Source organism: Fundulus heteroclitus, chromosome 11, assembly GCF_011125445.2.
Source record: "Fundulus heteroclitus isolate FHET01 chromosome 11, MU-UCD_Fhet_4.1, whole genome shotgun sequence".
Classification (NCBI taxonomy): domain Eukaryota; kingdom Metazoa; phylum Chordata; class Actinopteri; order Cyprinodontiformes; family Fundulidae; genus Fundulus; species Fundulus heteroclitus.
The window spans coordinates 15,861,347-15,882,929 of NC_046371.1; the positions used below are offsets into that span (position 1 = coordinate 15,861,347).

General features: G+C 40.3%; 1 protein-coding gene and 1 non-coding gene across 2 annotated transcripts; one reads left to right on the forward strand and one right to left on the reverse strand.

Annotated features, from left to right (window-relative positions):
• Positions 1 to 1,776: 1,776 nt before the first annotated feature.
• aldh3a2b (aldehyde dehydrogenase 3 family, member A2b) lies at positions 1,777 to 14,757 on the reverse strand. Its single transcript, XM_012881392.3, has 11 exons — positions 14,631 to 14,757; positions 13,035 to 13,197; positions 12,226 to 12,457; positions 8,529 to 8,614; positions 7,131 to 7,339; positions 6,904 to 7,021; positions 6,605 to 6,746; positions 6,235 to 6,401; positions 5,547 to 5,646; positions 4,162 to 4,400; positions 1,777 to 2,558 (listed from the first exon to the last, which is right to left on the reverse strand). The coding sequence occupies exons 2-11, from the start codon at positions 13,194 to 13,196 to the stop codon at positions 2,544 to 2,546; spliced, it is 1,470 nt and encodes a 489-aa protein (XP_012736846.2). The 5' UTR covers position 13,197; positions 14,631 to 14,757; the 3' UTR covers positions 1,777 to 2,543.
• Positions 14,758 to 21,209: 6,452 nt separating this feature from the next.
• Positions 21,210 to 21,283, forward strand: trnat-agu. The gene has a single exon. It is a non-coding gene; the product is annotated as a tRNA-Thr (tRNA).
• Positions 21,284 to 21,583: the final 300 nt, after the last annotated feature.

Here is a 21,583-nt window from a genome sequence, read left to right on the forward strand (position 1 = left end):
ATTGATTTTAAAACCTTTCCCACCTTTAATCCGGATGGGAATGAGGAATAATAGAGGTACAGCTCCTATTCTTCCAGGAAGTCCTGGTCAAGATAAATGTTATCCAACAAAGGTTCAAGTAAAAAATGTAATCAAAAAGCAAAAGAAGGAAAGACGGAAACAAAACATTTCAACTAATTAAGAAAAATAAAAAAAATAATTTATTATTGAATACAAAATAAAGAAATTGCAGGTTGAATATTTTAAAAGCTGCAATAACTTGGTTGCATAGGTGGCACACCTTAAAACTTTCTCTTAAATTTCAACATTCACCCCTTGAATTCACTCCCAAGATTGACTAATCTGAAACAAAGCCATTCTTGTATGATTTTCCTGGCAGTGACTCATTTCCTTGCTTTAGCTAAAGCCATAGGTCAATTATCATTTCAATGATCTCAATTTTTCAAAGGCAAAGGATAAAAAAGCATTTTATAAATACACAAAGTAGCCCAGCAAAGACATTCATCAAAAGTGGATATAAATTCAGACAACAGAAAAGTATGAAGAAAGTAATGAAAACACGAGAGGAAAACTGGTCAGGGAGTCTGTCTACCGGCCAACGGCAACACTGAAGGAGCTGCAGGATGCTACTCGTTGTGTCCTATATGTGAAAACAATCCCCTGTCTTCTCCACAGGTCTGGACTGAGGAGTAAAGTTAATTTCTTCCAAAGAAAGCATCCATCCATCCATCTATCCATCCATTTTCCAACACGCTTATCCCTTGTGGGGTCGCGAGGGGACACCTAAAGGACACCAAATCCTTTAGGTGTCTGCAAGAGAACAGAGGATGTAAAAAGCAGTTTTGTTCTGCATCCCAACAAGACCAAGCGTTGATCTGATTCATGGACAGAAGTTGTTTCGCCAGAAGAAAACAAAGGTTTTGGATAGGCCAAGGCTGAATCCAGAATTAAATCTAAAAAAAAATTAGTACCTGATGTGCTGGAGGAAGTAGAGCGATAAAATAACTGGAACAGATTCAGTTCATAACCCAAGCGCCATTGCAGCTTGTCATCACAAGAGGGCGTAGAAACTCTTCTAGCCACAGTCTCCTCACTCATTTAGTCCAGATGCAATGGAGCTCAGGTATGATGAGGACCATGAGGCATCATGGATCATCACGCAGCATTAAATGATGACATATTATTAATATTTATATTAGCTTTAAACTAGAGACAAAGGTTGCGTAGACATTCTGGAAATCGAAAGAATAAATAACCCATCGACTTTATTCTGTGGAAATGGTCAAGGCAGCAGCATCGTAACAGCTGTCATCCCATCCTCAGCCGACTGCAGATGTTTTAAAAAGCAATAAGCTAAACAGAGATGATTAACGGATTAAAGGAAATCTGGCATGTAAAGGTAGATGATCGGCAACAGAAAAATCCACTGGAGTCACTTATTTGTGATCTTATTTAAGGATTCGATTTACTTTTGTATTTATAAGGGATTCAATTTGATTTCCTTCTTTAAATGCAAGTAGGTGCAATGCTTCCAGAATCAGGCCTTACCCATTCAATATTGTTTTGGTAATAATTGAAGCACTATGTTCAAGTGACTTAATAACCATTAGATAATTATTGTATTCCTTCCTTTAATTGTTTTACAATAAACCTTCCTGTGACAGATGGATTTGAGCTCTTTGGTTACATATGACACATTTACACATTACTTTTTTTAATACATATAATTGAATTTCCTCTTTTCAGCGAACATGAAACAAAAACAGTAAACAGAAAAATGTTTGAACTTTTAGAAAATACACAAGTCAAAACACAAACAAGTGGAAATATATTTAATATTAATTAAAACAGACTTATTTATATTTTTATTAATAATTACAAGTTCTTGAAATGTTAATGGTGCAGTAATAGAAATGTTTAACATTTGTTCATGCTTGCTGTATCTAAGGACCGCTTTCAGCACAAACTGAACAAAAATATCCTTCATGTGATTCTGTTTGGTTCAGAAACCAAACTCGGAGACGAACTCTAGGCGGAAGAACGATTTTCATGCAGCAGATGTTGTCAGAAAAACTTCAAAATGGCAGAACGGAACCGAAACCCGGTCACAGCGGCATCGTAAAAACCAAACCATTGATAAAATCGACAAACTTCATGTTTCCAGCTTTTTATGGAAACATTAATTCTTCTTTAAAGCTCATTTCCTACTGTGTGTCCCACAGTACATGAGCCTATTCCGTTACTTCATTAGAGCTGATTTCTTCATTTTTGATACCAAGTGTGCAAACTTCCAACAGGTGAATAACAACGTAGCATCAATTCATGACGATAAACAAAAGTTCCTCCAACACAGGTAAATAACACTTCTATTATTATTATTGAAATGGTGAACGGATTTAAGGCAACAGCCGTAAAATGGCTTGCATATTACTGAAGATGCTGATTTGACTTAGTATGATTTGTTGTCTATTTACTCTGATTTTATCCCCCCCGTTCTGTGACAGGAAAGGAAGACAGCAATACCCTCGACGTGAGTCTTTGTCTCAGCGTAGATACTTCTGAAAGGAAAAGAGAAAAAAAAATCCAAATTTATGTCTTCATTCAAATTTATGTCTTCGTTTGATCGCTCCCTTGATCTGCCTGGAAAAGAACAATTTATAAGGATGTTGCATGAGCTTTTAAGGTTTCTAATCTACATGCTGTGCTTCAATGGCATTACAGGTGATGCATAACTAATTTATCTTCATTGAAGTCACTGTTTACTGACATGTTATAAAGTGACTTATTATAAGTAGCACAACATGAAGCCTAAGCCTTAGCTGCTGCTATGTGTTGCAACACAAACCTAGCGATGCATTGTCTGCTTTCTTTTGTAGAATGCTGCACATAAGATTTATGTGCAGCATTTTGTCTTTAATGACAACAAATGCATTTCTGGATCCAGGCTATTCCAACTTTTGGTGCATTGAAATTAGAATTACACTCTGAATTTAAAATTGGAACATTCAGAGAATGCTTTATTTAACTTCTTATCACATGTGGTGGATAAAACCTTCCTAAAGTGATTTTAAAGGTAAATACAGAATGTTTTCTGACTTTATTTTGTAGACCAAAGGTCTGCAACCTCCACAATCCAAAAACCAGTCCTCAGGCCAGCTAAGCAAAAACCCGTTTGCTGCTATTGTTACATGGCGTTTTAAAAAAAAAGGGACAACTTTTCATAGTAACCTCTGCTACAGGAACTGTATTGTCATATTCTAAGAACCATTATTTTTATTATTTAAACTAAAGATAAACATACAACTTTTGGAGAACAGGAAGAATACATGTTCTCCTATGGGATGTAAATATATGTGGAAAATTGTCTAAAATAAAAAAAGCAGACAGAAAAACTGTTGCAGGTACTTTTTAGTGTGGAAAAAATGTGGGAATTCAAAACAATTATTCAATGAAAAAACAAAAAACTGCTAAAAACTGCATTTATTATTTTATCTTTAATTAAAAGCGTAAGTTGGTTCTTTATCCTTTTTAGCCAAAGTAATAAAGAACCATTGTTGGTTACAGACCCCACCTCCAGAGCTATCATGGGGGTCTTGGCTGCTTCTCTGATTAATGCCTAGCCTTTCAATTTTGGTAATTTTGCAATTACAATAACTTGCTGAACCAAACTTTAGGATAACATTTTTAAACCTAACCGTGCGTTAAACTTTATTCTTTGACTGTCTGCTGCGTTCCTTGGTCTTCATGATGCCGTTTGTCACAGAACTGATGGATTTATACTGAGATGCAGTAAAACACAGCCGGACTCCAATTTTACTAAATAGATGACTTGAAGGGAACCTGAAGGGAAATATTTGCTTGATTTTTAATTAATTTTTTTACGAGCATCAGCAAAGAGGCCTAAATACATGTGCTCGACACACTTTTCAGATTTACAGCTTTACAACTTTTAAAACCTAAGTACAAGTTTGATGCCACTTTATAATCATGGACTGTTTTATCTTGGTCTCTCACATAAAATCCCAATAAAATACACCAGAGGAATGATTTTCCCTTTTTCTGAGAAACCATTGAATTAATGAAATAAAATAAAAACATATTTGAGGAGAACCAAAAGAAACAAAAAGGTAGCCATTTATTTTACTGATCAGTATTTCTCACCTGGAGCACAACGGCTGCCACCACAGCCAGCAGGCCCAGGAGCAGCATCCTGCCCAGCCAGCCGAGGTCGAGGGTCTTCAGGATGAAGAAGCGGGCCCAGCCCAGTTTCTTGGGTGTGTGCGGCGGGTAGCGCATGTCGTTCACGCCCTCCATCTTCAGCTTTTTGATGAGACACCCGCGCAGGTGGCTCAGCTGGTCGAAGCTGAACTTGCCGTGGTAGCAGCCCATGCCGCTGTTTCCTGACCAAAAGGCACACGGAGAAGGAGATAACCAGACAAGTCAGACGCAACTTAAAGCGTGACGATGTTAATTGAAGTTTGTGCCGCACACAGGCCAACATGTTCGGTTGTGTTTCCTCCCTAATGTCGCTGTTACTTTGCTCTATAAAGGATATGGGTGTTGGATCCAGAGCAGACTTCTCAAAGGAAGCAAAAACTGTTTGGTTAAAAACTTTGTTTTTTGTCAGCGCTTTCTATCATTTGAGGAACATTTCCAGGATTAAAGGACTGATGTCTCAGCAGGATCTGGAAAAACTAATCCATGCGTTTATATTTAGTCGAATCAATTACTGCAGCGGTGTTTTCACAGGTCTGCCTAAAAAGTGGATCAGACAGCTGCAGCTGATCCAGAACGCTGCTGCCTGCGTCCTCACTAAGACTAAGAAAGTAGAGAACATCACCCCAGTTCTAAAGTCCTTACACTGGCTCCCTGTATCTCAGAGAATAGACTTTAAAATACTTCTGTTAGTCTATAAATCCCTGAATGGCTTAGCACCTAAATACATCACAGATTTGTTATCAGTGTATAAACCCTCCAGACCACTGAGGTCTTCTGGCTCCAGCCTACTCTGCATACCTAGAACCAGAACCAAACATGGAGAAGCAGCATTCAGCATTCCTATGCTCCACTTATCTGGAACAAACTTCCAGAAAACTGTAAAAGTGCTGAAACCCTGAGTTCCTTTAAATCCAGATTAAAAACACATTTGTTTAGAATTGCCTTTAACTGTTCTAGTTAAACTGTTTTACTGTTTTTAATGTTCTTTTTTGTTTCTAAATTCTACTCCTTCTTGCTTTAATTCCGTTTTATTTTCCTATATTTTAATCATGTAAAGCACTTTGCATTGTCTCTGTACTGAATTGTGCTATATAAATAAATTTGCCTTGCCTTTAAACTACAGATATTTTAAAGCATAAAGTATTTTTAAAGTCAACTCTATATGTGCCCATGATGAGATAATGTTTTAACCTATTTATTTAGAATTATAGGTTTGTAGTCTATTATAGGCCCTGACACTAGAGGAAACACTCACAACCTTGCACATATAACCCGTCTGCTCCTGTTCAGAGTTGATATTTGGGTTTATTACGTTCCAGTGGACTCACCCACTCCGCCAAACGGCAGCGAGCTGACCGAAAAATGAACCAGACAGTCGTTGGCCAGGAATCCTCCACTGGACGTCTCGTCTCTCATTCTGTTGATCACCTTCAGAGAGAAAAATCCCATGTGTGAATCTAAGTATTGGACTTCAGTGTCATGAAAAATGTTTTAACTCAACTACAGCTTTCTTTTTTTTTTTTGGTCACACCTGTTTGAACTAATCAAACTAATTTTAATGTCAAAAGGAAAAACAAGAAGTGAGGAACCCTCCTAAGAGGGACTCACAAAGCAAATCCACAACATATTCAGGAGATAAAAAAAGAACCCAGAGCAACATCCAAAGCAGTGAAGACCACACTCTGTTCAGATGATACACGTCAGCTAATTTTGAATCTTAATTTTGTTTTGCATTGTTTTATGATGTTTGCAATTAACAGGATATGCTTGTTACTGATGCGTGGATATCAATATGACATTATGTTGCTTTTCACTGGTTGCATTTATTTCATTTAATCAGTAACATGCCATTTGCTGCTCCTAATGTTCAGGGAAGCGTTTAAGTGTATGTGGACTCCTATGAATGTATAAGAAACTGCTTCTTTTCTCTCTTTTCTGGATTTCTAAACTGAATCAGGAAAGGCTAGGGCGATATTGCCGCGTCTCTTGCTTTATTTCTAAGCTGTCTGTGAATACCTTTTCATCTGCGGAGAAGACGTACAGAGCCAGGGGTTTTTCTCCCTTGTTGATGAACTTTATGGCCTCATCCAGGCCACTGATAGGAATTATGGGAAGCAGAGGACCAAATATCTCCTCCTGCATCACCTTGGCCTCGGGCTTCACGTCCCGCAGCACTGTGGGAGCTAAAGGCAACGTAAAAACAAGGTTTTTTTTCACATACCTGGGAAAACTCTAAATGTAAACTCCTATAAGACCTATTTTATAGCAGACTCATTCGTACGTGGGCACTTTTCCTGATATTTTAGGCCGAACACTCTGAGAAATGAGCTTTAGAAGCGATATGGAACTTGCAAATGAAACATATGTGGTCCGCCGGGTGTTTTACCGATGAAGCAGTCTGACTCGTCGTTGTCTCCCCCTGCAGCCACTGTGCTGTCCTCCAACAAAGCCATGATCCTCTTAAAGTGCCGCTGGTTGATGATGCGTCCATAGTCTGGGCATGTCTTTGGGCTGTCTGTGTAAAAATCCTACCAAAAAAAACAATCAAATATTAAATAAAGCTCCTTTTGGTGATTCAGATTTGATCATTTCATCTCAACAAATCGTTTTCCATAGCAATAATGTAATGTGACGTTTTAAATCCTCTAACCCACCATAACCCCACTAGAGTGGACATTCCCGTACCTTAATGGACTTCTTGACCTCCTCGATGACCCGGTCTTGAATGCCGGGATCACAGAGGATGTAGTCTGGGGCGATGCAGGTCTGACCACAGTTTGTGTACTTTCCCCAGGTGATCCGTCTGAAAGGGAGGGTTTGAGCACAGCAGAGATTCTGTTCAGTTGTACCATTTGCAGAAAATATGGCACAAAGGCAAACGTCTTATGCGAAGAGCGGAGACGCCGGCGGACCTGCAGGCTATGCTGATGTCGCAGTTCTTGTCGATGTAGCAGGGGCTCTTGCCGCCCAGCTCCAGGGTGACGGGGGTCAGGTGTTTGGCCGCAGCCTCCATGATCACTTTGCCCACCATGCTGTTGCCGGTGTAGAAGATGTGATCGAACCGCTGCCGCAGCAGCTCCTGGGTCTCTGGAACGCCTCCCGTCACCACGGGGTAAAGCTCCTTCAAACGAAACCAAGAGCTTAAACTTCATGAGGTTGAACGCCGAACTTATTCTGAGACTTTTGCTTTTATTTCATTTCCCGCTGTTCCAATACACAAAGCGTTAAGATGATGCCAAACGAGTCTCCCTGCATGTCTGGCTTTAATTTGGCATTTCTAATTTTGGGACTCAAACTAGCAGACATCTAAGACTCGGCTATAAGCATGTTTTAATTTACGCACGGAGAAAATTTAAACCCAGGTCAGGCTTTGAATATGAAGTGCACAAAAAAAGTTTGCAGCCGCAGAGTGTAAAGATGGATTGATGGATGAGCAAATGTACAGATGAATGAAAGGACATGCAAACGGATGGATAGATGGATTACGAAACAGATAAACAGATAAATAAATTGAAGGTTAGACTGCACTGCAAAAACAGACCTTAAAATAAGTAAAATGTTCTTAAAACTTGGGTTTTTGTCCTTGATTTGAGCAGGTAAATAATATTATCTGCCAATGGAATGAGTATTTCACCCCTAGAATAAGATAATTAGATATACTGCACTTGAAATAAGATGATGGAGATGAATTGTTCCTATTTTATGTGCAAAATTTTTATTCCATTGGCAGATCATCTTATTTACCTGCTCAAATCGAGGACAGATACACTAATTTTAAGAATATTTTACTTATTTTTAGTTCAGTTTTTGCAGTGAGGAATTTAAGTTTGGGAATCCAAATATTTTTTTCCGTATTCTAGTCATTTTCAATCAATTCCAGATCTTTCAACACTGTTAAAACGTTGCTCCTTAAAGACAAACCATGTGTTTCTTAGGCTTTTCAGCCCTTAGAACCACATTTACAATGACAATAAGATAATTGTTATGCATTGTTCAAATTCAGTTGCACCACTAAATCAAACTTCATTTGTAGAGCAGATATGATTAAAAAAAGTTATTATCTCTGTTTTCCTTTCTTTGTTCGACTGAAATCCTCAGGATCTGCATCAGTGTTTGCTACAAAATGTTATCTTCATTGTTGCTCTTCTATGTGTTGTTGTCTGCAGACGCTCCATTATTATAATTTTTTTATGCTGTATTTGAGAAAATCCAGTCGTTGCTTTTCTCATATTTGCACGATGAGGCCATATCAGAACATTGCTTTGGTAAAGCAAACTGAGTTCCTCTGTCTTATGAGGGTCATCCCTTACCTTGTCGATGTAAAGCGGCAAGAGTTCCTCCATGACTTTCGCAGAGTGAACGCAGACTTCTGAGGGCTTCACCACAGCCGCGTTACCTGGACAGGTGAATGAGTAAAGCAGCAGGTGTTACATGACAGAAAGATCCTGTTTTAGAAAGGACTGAACGCTGCATCCTTTCATACCGACCTCAGGCAGATTGAATGGAACAAGTTTTGTCTTAGATCTTCAGTTAGATTTTGGTCGAGTTTGTTTTCCACCATCATGTTTACCCCCACCATCCCAACAAAATCGGTCATAAATGTACCTTTTGTTGTTTTCTGTTTTAATGTGTTAAAGCCGTCGCTCTGAAGATTACCCAGAATCCATTTTTAAAATGTACACCAGTTCAATACATTATACGACAATGGTTTCTAACAACTAAAGTTTTCAACATCGCCACCCGTGTTTTTAACTGTTTATTACCGACATTATAAAATGTTTTTGGCCTGAGTCGTACCTGCAGTCAAAACAAAGGATGTTCACTGCCCGTGGACACAGCACATGAACCTCGTCATCAATACAATTCAGAGATTCAAAATAGACAAGCTGAAAATAAAAAAAATCAACCTATTAATACTAAAAACAAACATCAGTTGCATTAAATTTTATACTTTTTTTTAGGAGTTTATTAATATTATTCATCTACAGACATCTTCCTGGTTATACCATTAACTGCATAAACAGACCAAACAGTAGGGGGTGCTGTTGTCACAGTTAGAGGGAATTAGAAGGCCTGTATTTTACCCCCAACACACTCTATTCGAGAACCACTGTTCTAGACTTTAAATGGGCCACTCTGATAGATGAATATGCTGGAATATGGGTCTCAGATCTTTTCCAGTCATTAACGGCTTTTCTTCCAGGATCATCTTGGATCCATCTTCTCATTCTCTGACCAGCTTCCCAGCTCTGGCTGAAGGAAAGCTTTCACCACTTTGGAAATATCATATTCATTGGGATGATATGCAGCGTTGTTTTCTGCCAACAGGACATCCTGTGCCTTTCAACGCTGTCTTTTCTCGCCCCACTTTTCCCACAAAGGACAGATGTGTCTTTTCCACAGATTCTGCCACCTGAGCAACAGATTTCAGCAGCTCCTCTAAAGTTACCACAGGCCTCTTGGCTCCTTGTCTGTATAGGTGGACAGCCGTGTGCTGGTAAGCGTGTAGTTGTGACATATTAGTTCCAGCTTCAGATGTTGGATTGAACAGTGTTCAATGATATGCTGAAAACGTGGACTTCAAGATGACGTTTGTTCACTAATGTTCTCTAACACACCTCCAGCGCCCTCACAGGACAACTGCATCCATATGGAGATTAAACTACCTGCAGGCGGAGTCCCTTTGTGAATGAGGTGACTTGATTTTATTTAATAGTGTCAGAGTAAAGGTGGCTTGATAAAGGGGCATGAGACACCTTTCAGATCTTTATTTGTGATTCATTTTGAAAACCGTCATTTATCTTACGATTCCCATTAATATACCGATGTGTGCTGATCTATCACATAAAAATTACATTTTGAGGCTGTGACTTGATAAAGTGTGAAGCGTATGAATGCTTCTACAGCCGTAGTGTCACTATTGAACAAGTGTTGCACTTAGTCAGGACCTCCCTCACTGACACGAGGGCGGCTCCGATAATCCATCTGAATTTCCTGAAGACTTTAAAGGATCAGATAGATCAGCATCGTCTCTGTCGACGGCCTCCCATTCTTGCACAACATAACCGCAGTATCCTTTGGACTTTATTGCAGGTGTGTGCAAAGATTACATCTCATGCAAGTAGACGAGGTTAAAGCTAAGTTAAGCTTTAAATGTGATGAATTTAAAGTTTGCGTTGTGTTTAAGACGATTTAAACATTATTTTCTTTCCACGGTTACCATAATAAGCTTATCAGGATGTTTTTGGCAGTCAATATTTCAGTCAACCTTGAGCCAGACAAACAGATACACACGTGTGGCACAACCTTATCAACACACGCTGATAAATTTCAGCATTGATAGCAGAATACTAACCCGCAAATTTGGTGATTTCAAGTCGCCTGAAGATGGTGCGGTCAGCGACTTTTGGCCTAAAGAGTTATTTTATTATGAAGGTTTATCATAGACTTCTGACCCACCGGGCTGACACAGGCTTTTGAGTCGAGGTCTGATACGGCCAGAGCAAAGTCCATCATGTACAAACAAGCGGGCCCGTGCTGCAGGGCACATTCCTTTTATACTGAATATTTAAATCTAAGTAGCATTTATCCAACAGAGTTACAGATGAGCTGCTGCACCAGAACTCAGAGTACGGTTAGAGCAACGACTGGGGATATACTTAGATTATTGCATTGTCATGGTTAAACAGCAGCGGTGCCACTCCCAAAGCGGACGTCTGCATCACAAAGAAATCAGAGCAGAGGCCAAACATTGGTTAAAGAGCCTCAGCGTGAGCGCAGAGCGGCTTTAAAAACGCAGCATGTTATTTGAGTTTAGACTTGTAAGCCCACACTTCCAGAAACACATCCACAGTGTCATTTATAAACAGCTGAATTACTGAGAGCAAGATATTTCTCAGTGACTGGGCAGCTAATCTCTAAAACTCCGGACTCATGATTGTGGTGTAACGTTCACAGGATGAGCTTTGACCCACTTATCTACATGGAAATATGAAGCATTTGGCAAAGCTGTGGAGAAAAAAAAAAGGGGAAGCGGTGGCGATCATAAGACAGAATCCCAGAGAAAACCTCATGCACACACACACTTTCACACAGTGTTCTCGTGTTTTATATTTTGGAAATGCAAACCTATTCAAATGTTATATCGGTTTACGCAGCTTTGAGCAAACTTTAGTGACTGCTTGGTGCATCAGAACAACTGTGGGTCGTCAATTTATACTTGTAAGCAAAGCATTTCTTATGTACCTAAAACCGTTGCATGTCAGTTTATTTATGTCGATAGTGAAGCATACATAGCCATTGAAATGATCAGATATTTTGTATGATTTAATTAAACTGTATAATAATTTAAAAAAATGCATGATTACATCCTGTTTCCACTCATTTTGGATCTCTATACAGCTTTGTTATGATTTATTGGTTTTCGTGCTTTTAGTAATGTCGTGCTGAGTTATTGTTCTCCCTGTTTTTCTTCTGTGTTTGCTTTTTTTGTAGTCTCTGACGTTTAATTGCACATTAAAAGAGACCTTGTTGTATTGTGTTCTGTTAATTTCTCTGTTTATTTATGTCGTAACATTTCCCAGCTAGACTTTTCCGTTCCCTTCGGATCCTTCCTTTCCCCCCTACATCTCCTCCCTGTCGCTACTCAACCATCTCCTCCTTCTTCTGTAATCATCGCGTCAGTTTAATTACCTCTCAGCTTAGCCAGCTTTTTGCCAGATTCACCCGTTTTCCTGTCTGCCAAGTTCAGGTACCTCTATTTCCTGCGGTTCCACTTATTTCCTCCTGTCTTAAGTTTACTTGCTCTTTTCTATTGAAAGCATTAGTTTTTTTTATCCTGCCTAAATTCTGCATGTGTTCAGGTCCTCCACAACCACAACAAATGCCACTCCGGGTCCACCTGTCTACCTTCAAATGAGATAAATCCCCTGATTAAACCAAAAGACTCCAAGTGGTCTCCCCACCCTACCAATTGATTCGCCTCTGAAACAAAACGAGTCATAGTACCTGCGGCGATAGCTCCGATGAGCGGCTGGATGGTGACCGCCCATGGGTAGTTCCAGGCCCCGATGATCAGCACCACCCCCAGCGGCTCAGGTTGGATGTACACCGTGTCAGAGAGGGTCAGCAGGTTCTTCTCCACGGGGCGGGGGGCTGCCCATTCCTTCAGCTTCCGGACGGCCAAGCCGATCTCCCCCTCCAGACCTAGAGTTTCGAACAGCTGCGTCCCCACTTCGCTCTGACGATGGAGACAATCATATTAGACCTGAAGTTAGCTAGTGTAGAAACACTCGGAGTGAGAAATACAGATTGGACTTTGGTGTAAGAATCAGAAATTCAGAAAAGACATTCAGCAGCTGAAAAAAAAATCAATATCAATATAATCTGTTTACCTGAGCTTAATAAAAATCTGAATAGTGCAATTTGCAGTGGAGGTCTAGGGGCTAGAGCAGTGCACTTGCACCATTTGAAGGCTGCAAGTTCCTCGGTGTGAATCCCACAGACTGCCACCTGATCAAGACCCTTAGCCCCAGAATGCTCCCCGGATTATTTTATTTCTAAGAAGGTATTTAAATAAAAAACAATTTTTTTCTTAATTTCAAAATACTAATCATGCCTTGTGAATTTCAAAATAAAGGTGCATCTTAAAATCCCCAATATGGATTGATATTTTCATTTTGGATCGATGTAATTGGATCGTTAATCACTGAATCAATATAGCGTTGTGGATCGATGTATTGTTGCACCCCTGATATAAGGGTGGAACCATAATGAAGAGTACAGTTATTTAAAATGGGAAATGCGATGTCACTTACTTTATTAAGATCTTTCTTGATGGCGTCCGAAATCTCTTTCTGCCTTTCTAAAAATAAGCGCTGCAGGTTCTTCAGTTGGAGGATCCGGTACTCCAGAGGTCTAGACCGTCCTGTTTCAAAGGCTTTCCTGGCCCGAGCCACCGCCTGCTGCTCTCGAGACATCCTACAACCAAAACACAAAGGCTGAATGGTTCAGAGCAGCGGATTATTGACCGTGTCAGTTTAAAACAGAAAAAATATATAATAGTAGCTGGAGTCAAACTAAAAAGGTATGAAAAATATGGTCAAGGCCTTAAAACTCTGTTCGCCTTTGCTGCTTCCATGGGATTTAAAAGGTTTAGCAGCAGCCAGATAGTTTCTGTAAAAGTGCAAGTCTTGAACCTGATCTGAAACATAATACAATGCCAAGAAGGAAAGATGTAAGCAATGGCTTTAGAGAATCGACTGAGTTATGATTATTATTGCAAACCTCCAACTTAGGCTCGCAATTTGCACCTTAATGAGTCGAAAGACTTCTGGAACACGGTGTTATGGGAACGGATGAGACCAAGGCTGAGACGTTTAGTCATAACGATGCACAATGTAATATCTGCATTATTATGGGGGAAGGGATCACAACTATTATGACTGTCAACAGTGGTGGAGGGGGGATGATTTGAGCTTGTTTTGCAGCCACAGGATGCCGCCCTCATTCAGTCATTAAGCCAAAGTGGCAAATAATCCTAAATACAGCAGCCAGTCTGTTACAGCACAACTGAGACAGAGAAGGATGGAGGCGTTGCAATGGCCCAGTCAAAGGCCAGACCCCAGCCTAATTGCGGTGATGGGAGCTTTGAGGAGCTGTTCTTATATAGCAAGGTCTACAAATTTCAATGAACTAAAAGTTTTAAGGAGGAATGGGCCAACTATAACTACAGTTATACAAGAGACTTATAGGTATACAAATAAGATTGCAACTTCAACTTTGTGCCGCTAAAGTGTATTATGAATCTTTACAAATGTGTGCATGATTCTGTAATATATATAGAACAGATGAATAGATGTAATAATATAATCTGTATACCATTAAACACGAGGATACATTCTTCTTTAATGATAAATATGCAGATCTTATACATTTGCTCTTGAATCCTGACAGTTTTCAAACATCTTTTGAAAACATTTCTGTTTCTGTAAACTAAATCTACACGCTCCCTTCTTCTTTATATCCTCCTGCTGTGGTGCAGTTTCAGCAGCCCTTTGCTTCCAGGCACAAAGAAAAGTGCGGTAACATGAGTGCAGCGAAGCCTCCATAACAACATGGTGGGCCGGCCGGTTCCCAGTTAAAGGGACAGTACGCGCAGACTGCGCACATCCGGTTCACGGCTTATGCACATAGCGGATCTGCGTCGTTTCACGCAACTTGCAGGTGCGACTTTTTTACGGATCTGCCGATCCTGCAGCGCTGATCCCCTTATCGTTCTTTTCGGCAAATATTGACCCATTTCCTTTACATCAAGGATCTGCCGCCTAGTTAGAAGCGCACTGGGCGGGCTGATAATCTGACGCGCCACACGGAGAGAAAACTCCTCACAGCTCCGGTTGTTCAGCTCCTACCTTTATAATTTCAGAGGCCTGTTTAAGATTCTTCACCGTCTGGATGGTGCGATGACCCGCGGAGCTGAACAGTGACAGCGGGCCGACAGAAGCTGGCCCTCCTCTCCCCGTTAGATCCCACCCACCCGTGGGCTGGACTGAGCCTCTGCAGCCTGTTTGCATACTTCCCCGCAACTCCACCATGGACTTCAGCACCAAAGGCTTTATGTGCGGTTTCTAAACTGTGACACGTTGGATTTGAGATGTGGTCCAAAATAATTTTCTCTAGCGCCACCAGCCGGTCAGCTCGTAGCACAGTGGCGCCTCCAGAAATGTTTCATAGGGGGTGGTCCTACAACAAAGCTGCCTGTAGAACACTATCATAAAGGCTTAAGTAAAGCCCTACTAATACCTTTTGGTTTATTGTTTGATTTTGAATGGTAATTATCTAATGTCCATAGACCAATAACAGTACAGTTAACACTTTGAGTTGAACAACAATTCCTTTTTTATTGTGTAATTACATTAGGAATAAGGTGTACATTTATTCATTTAGAATCAGAATCAGACATATTTTAATAATCCCAGGGGGAAATTACTTTTGTTACATTCTCCAGAATACACACATTGTTATATATGTATTTATTGAAAAACAAAACAATTAGTAGGGGAAAGTAGGTACTGGCAGATACAAATAAAAAGTGCAATAGAAGGTGAAGAAGAGCGGCTGCCTTGCTGGCTGTGCATAATGGGATGAAATGCTGAACTGATGCTACATTTTACACTGGCCAGTGGGGTGGCCAGGACATGGCGTGGGGTGGCAAAATTGGCATAAACACTTAACGCCACCATCAATGTTTTGCTTTCTGGCGAAATATAGGAGCATACTTAGTAGGTTATTACTATTAATGGCCTACTTTCTGGAGCAATAAACCCACCAATGAATACACAACCATAACATTATGAAGCACTTTACTGTTTTCCTTGGGTGTTAAAGGTTAATTGTATCATTGCGTAAGGGTATCACCCATTAACTAGTTTATGATTAGTTATTTATCTCATACTTTAGTTTGGAAGAAAAATGCCATTGCAAAACTTCCTATTGCTTTTTTTTTGTCTAAAACAATTTTTGGATTTAATATAGAGACAATAAATAGAAGTCGTTTTACAGAGCTCTCAGTGCTTTGCAGAGGTAATCGTACCGCTTGATATTTTTCACACTACGTCCTATGGTGTTGCTGTTACAACCACAATTTATCCTCCAAGAACATAATCTTGGAGGATTTTATTGGATGCAGCAACATTAACTACTGCATATGTTTGAAGAGGAAGGAATAGAGATGTAGATACTTACAAAAATGTTTTTAACCCCCAAAAAACACCTTTCTTTACGTGTTAACTGGAAAATGTTAACATAAAGTGGGTGATTGCCCTGGTTCACTTTGTTTTTCTAAAATTAATGTCTAAAAAGTCTGCCCTGCATTTATATCCTTGCCCCTCTGAGTCAATGCAAAGGAATGTGGTGGTCGTTGTATAATGCAGTTACAAAAGCAAGTTTCTATACTAACTTTTCACATCCAAAGACAAAATGGTTGGATAATTTTTTACTTTAGAAATTAGCTCAGTCAGATTGTCCTGCTGGAAGGTGAACATATTTTGCAGCCTCTAAGAGGTTTCCCATCTTGGTCCTGGTCACACCTAATTGCTTTCTAATCAAGCACATTGATGTTGTGTTCATCAAAGCAGGTCTTTAAAATTTCCTGGTTAATGGATGCATTAACTTTGGACTTGATAAAATACAGTGGACCGACACCAGTGGATGACACAGCTCCTCAACTCATCACCGGCTGTGGAAACTTCACACTGGACCTCATGTAACTCAGTTTCCATGCCTCTCCACTCTTCTTCTAGACTTCACTTATCAGATGAAATGCAAAATGTACTTTCTTCTGCAAATAAAACTTTGGACCACTGAACAATTTGGTCCTTTTTGCATGTAAGGTGCTTAGGATGCTCAGCTCTGGCTTAACACAAGTAATGTGACCGTTGTAGCTCACATCTCGTATATGTATGTGTGTGGTGGCTGTTTAACCTCTGTCTCCATCCATAGTTGGCACCTTGTGACTCTCCCCCATTGTTTCCTCATGGGTAGACTTTGCTTCACAATCCATTCGGTGCGGGCAGTTTTCCCCTTTTTTGCTCATCCAAATATTTCTACCACATTTTTTCCTTCCACTCAACTTTCCATTAATATGCTTGGACTCAGCACTCTGAGAACAGCCACTCTTTCATGGACATAAATGGAAATATTCCCCTTAAAGACATCACCATTGATCGTCTTACAGACAACTGTCTGGTTTCCCATTATTATATAGTCCAAACATGGCCATAATACAACATTTCTGTGGGAAAATAACTTTTTCACAGTAGTATATGAAGTACATTTTGATAGCAACATATATTGTTTTCATTTGTCATAATTACAAACTAATTAGAAATAAACACCTGGAACTTGGATTATCCAACATGTAATGAGTCTGTGTAATAAAGCTGGACTATAAAGAAAAAACAAAAGCAGATCGATAAAATATAAATCATATTGATCGAGTGTTCCAGGGTCTGTGTTTGTGATTGGTTGAGAGAATGTAAGCAACGTAATATTAACCTACATAATAGGCTAGAATGCAAAAGGAAGGAAAACTGTTATGAACTTTTTATTGACCCTTTTTTTTCTAACATTGATATACGTATATCGATCGATAAATCTCTGAACTGAGAAATTATTTCATTTTTTTTTAAAGTCTCAAAGTGATGCCGAATTAACCCTAACTGGATTGTGGTGCAATTGTCGCTATTCAGCAGTTTCTCTTCCCTCTGAGATGTAATATTTGTAATCTAGAGAGATTCACAAAGGCATTTGAAGCAGAAGAGAGAACCCTGGAGGATAAATCTCCCAGGCTGACAGGAAATATGAATAAAGTTGCAACATCAAACAGAAAGCTGGGGAGAGCTGTTTGTGTATTGCAAAGGAAGCAGCAAGGATGTCGGTCAGAGAGGCGAATGCAGAGGGTCATTCACGCTTCAGTGTTGAAGCTGAGACCTGAGAGGTGTGTGTGGACCTGCAGGAGCAGAGTGTGTCAGCGTGCACACCTGAGGCCGCGAAGAATAGTATTCACATGCGGGGGGAAGGAACATGTGTGTATTGTGGCATTTTCATGGTCATGAACAGGTTGGGACCCAGAGAAAGGTTAAAATGATGAAAAGTGATTGCTTTGTCTCTGTCAACACACATCAGAAATTTTCTATCTGAATTTAAAAAATGGTAATGAACATGAATGAATTACAAAGTATTGTCTGCTGTTGGTGGAAATGGTGTAAAGAGTCCGTTTTAAATTGCTCCTCTGGGGTTTACCAGATTTCAAGGGAGTCCACATGTCTGTGCATCTGCATATTACGCAGCTTTCTTTTAGGGCTGTTGTGGAAATTAAAGCAGAATTAACATAAAGCAAAAAACATACAGATCATACTTATACCACCACTCATGTTTTGCAACAATAGAATAATGTAAAAAGATAAAACAAAACATGCAAAGCATGCGTTAGCAGAAAAACGAAATAGTAATACAAACAAGAAGCAAAGACAGGAAGACAAATAAAGTGTAGCTATAGACACACAGTTTAACAATTACTATGGCATGTTTGAGAACTACAAATAATGTGGGGATTTCCATTTTCCACAAAAGAAAGTCTGAAAATCTGTATCCTGGATTTGATAGTCAAAGCCCAAAATGTGTCTCAAAACACTCCAATAATAAATATGTTAATGAAAATGTGTCTCTTTCACACTGAAACACACACATGAATCATGTTTTGTTATGTTGCAAGGTAAAGGTAACGCAATACTTCCATCAGGCTTGTTTACAAATGTGTTTGCTTCAGATAGAAAATAAATCTATTTAAGATAAAGTATTTTATAATGGCATCCAGATTATTAATAATTCATACCTTTCTAAATGATAATGGAAACTCTTTACCGGCTTCACTGCAGCTTAACCCTTTCTTTCCATTGCTGAGCCACTGCTTTAAAAAACAGGGAAATGCTACAAACAAATAAATACTGCCATCTAGAGGCGCCATCTCGCACCTACAGTCGTGCCACTAGAAAAACAGAAAACAGTTTTTAAAATGTACCCGCATTTTAGTCTAAAACAGCCTCTGTGTGATTTAATGCGGAAGAGTCGTGTGAAGGAGCATCAAATGATCATGTGACTAATTCTGATATTAGTTCCCTTCATGTTTGAGGGTTATGGGGCATAGAGGTCATGCAGAGTAGGCTGACATCATGTGACCTGGTTTCGACAGCCCCTTTAGAGCCAGTATTATTGTATCGATGGAAAGGATTAATCCAAGTCATGTGATAGCCATCATTAGGCTAAAGTGGGATCATTGATGCCCTGTTGTGGATGTGAGCCGGAGGAAAAGTGGAAAAACCTAATGGCGAATTTGTGATAAAGATTAAGTTCTTTATTCCCTCATGTGACATTTGACAGAATACTAATTGGAGGGAATATATTATAGCAAAAAAGAGAAAAAAATAATGTATATTTTATGTTTAGCTATCTTTCTGATTATGTTTTTTGTGGTTTGGAGATGAAATTCAGATTACCTTGCACTATGTGGGAATCGGCTGCGCGCAAAAAAAAGCAGGAAGAAAGGAGGAAAGCGGTCTTTTTTGTCGCCTTCGCACTTTATAGAAGAGCGGAGAGCTCCCGCGGCTTCTACAATACACTTCCAACATCCGCACACACATTTGTTTTTCATGCGCAACGGGACGCCCGCCAGAGGATGCGCCGCAGACTGAAGTGTCAGAAAATAGTGTTTTATAGTGATTTTTTTCTTCAGATTATTAAAGGGAACCAAAATAACTCAATATTTCATTAAAAACTTAGTGCGCGTGGTTTCATTCGTCTTGCAGCCTTATCCGGCGCAATTTATGCCAAATAATCATTGGCAGAGCCAATATTCTTGTTCGGTCAGATAATCTCGATATTCTCAGGTCTGGACAAGCTCCGTCTTGTCCCAATGTGCTTATTGATGGCCCATCAGGGATCAAACAGACACCTATTAGTCGGACAACCATAAACAGCAGTGAACCACATCAAAGCCACGCGTTGTTAGTCAGTATCCAGCGGGGATGTGAAGGAAGGTGGGGCGCAAAAGGTCCTTCTGTGAGCGCAGTAGTATAAAACCTTCCAGGGGTCTCTTGATTTGTCACAGTTCAGAGAAGACGCATATGTTGAGGTTCCCCAGGTGAATAATGGATTTTACTGGCGGTCATGTTCCTGATATGATCTCATTACACTCAGGAGACTACTGGCCTTTCACAGCACAGGAGCTGAACGACTTCTACCCACAGGAATCCAGCAGAGGTGAGTGGACAAATTAGGTGCATGTTTAATTTTAACCGTATCTAGTCTTCTTTTATTTGTTTGTTTTGATTGCTGTTATTTTACCGAGGTTGCCCTTAAGTGTCTGCAATGGACATTATTCGATTTTAACGCGCACCAGCATGTGTTTAGAAGCAGCAAGCTTAATTGCGCGTTATGTCTCTGCAGCGCATCTTGGTGCTGCCTTCAGGAACCGCTCAGAGAACCAGCGCCGGAGGAAGCGCACCACGTTCAGCAAGACGCAGCTGGGCCAGCTGGAGAGGGCCTTCTCCATCACTCAGTACCCCAACATCAAGATGAAGGAGTCTCTCGCTTCCGCGACTGGCCTGCCGGAATCCAAGATTCAGGTCTGTCACATGTTCCATATGAATAAGGTGGTGCACGTTTATATATGTATATTTTCTTCCTTTTTGCTGCCAATATTTAATGCCTATTTAATATTCAACAGGTGTGGTTTCAAAACCGTCGTGCCCGTTTCTTCAAGAGCAAGAAACAAATGAGAGAAGCCTCCAACCACCACGCTGACAACGCCCGACCGGGGTTCACCAACACTGCACCCTGCAGACCTTCAATGCCTCACATGGATCCATTCCCGCCTGGCTACCCTGCTCCAAGTCTTCCTCAGGCCTCCAGCCTCTCAGCGACCATCGCTCCTCCATCCCCTGATCTCTTTGCATGCTGTTTCTCCCATGCCTCCGCCGATTACTGCCAGAGTTTAAACCCTCACTCTGAACTTCATGACTGGGATTATAGGGACCTGGAAGCAGCGTTATTCGGGTGTGCACCGGGAGCCCAGCCAGAGGGCAGCCACTGCGCTGCAGCTTCCCACGCTGAACCCACGCAGGGTCCCCACGGTCAGCTCGAACTCCAGGGATTCAACTGCAACGATGACGACCTGGCTGATCTGTGCTTCAAAGAATTGCTGGGCGACCTCAACCTGCCTGATCTGGACATTTCTGCTGCTATGTTGGACTATATTCTGGCTTGAGACATTTGATCTGTGATGTTATCCTTCACGGGATAACTATTTATACTATTTTATTTATACGTTGAAGCACCAAATGAATAAAAATTAAATAAGAATTAAAAATATATATACATCAACTCTTGTGGGCTTGCCTTCATAAAGCCATATATCCATCCAGCCGTCATCCGGCGCCGTGGCTTAGTTGGTTAAAGCGCCTGTCTAGTAAACAGGAGATCCTGGGTTCGAATCCCAGCGGTGCCTTTTGTTCGCTTTCGTTTTACATTTCTCTTTTATTCTTCTGTTTAGTTCGTCCCTTCATTTCCCAAACCCACTAATCTTTGCGTAACAGGAATAGGCACAAAGAGCAATATTTAGTCAGTCGGCATTGACGCGAGAAAAGCGTCACGATCGTACGCACAGACATCATATACGTAGTTGGGCGGGTTCTGCCTATGCTGCGAATGCGTCAGAGCGTCCGCCATGTTGAATGTGGCAAATCTGCCTAATTCAGAGGGAATTTAATCTCAGAACATACTTTTTATATTTGTAATATTTTTATTT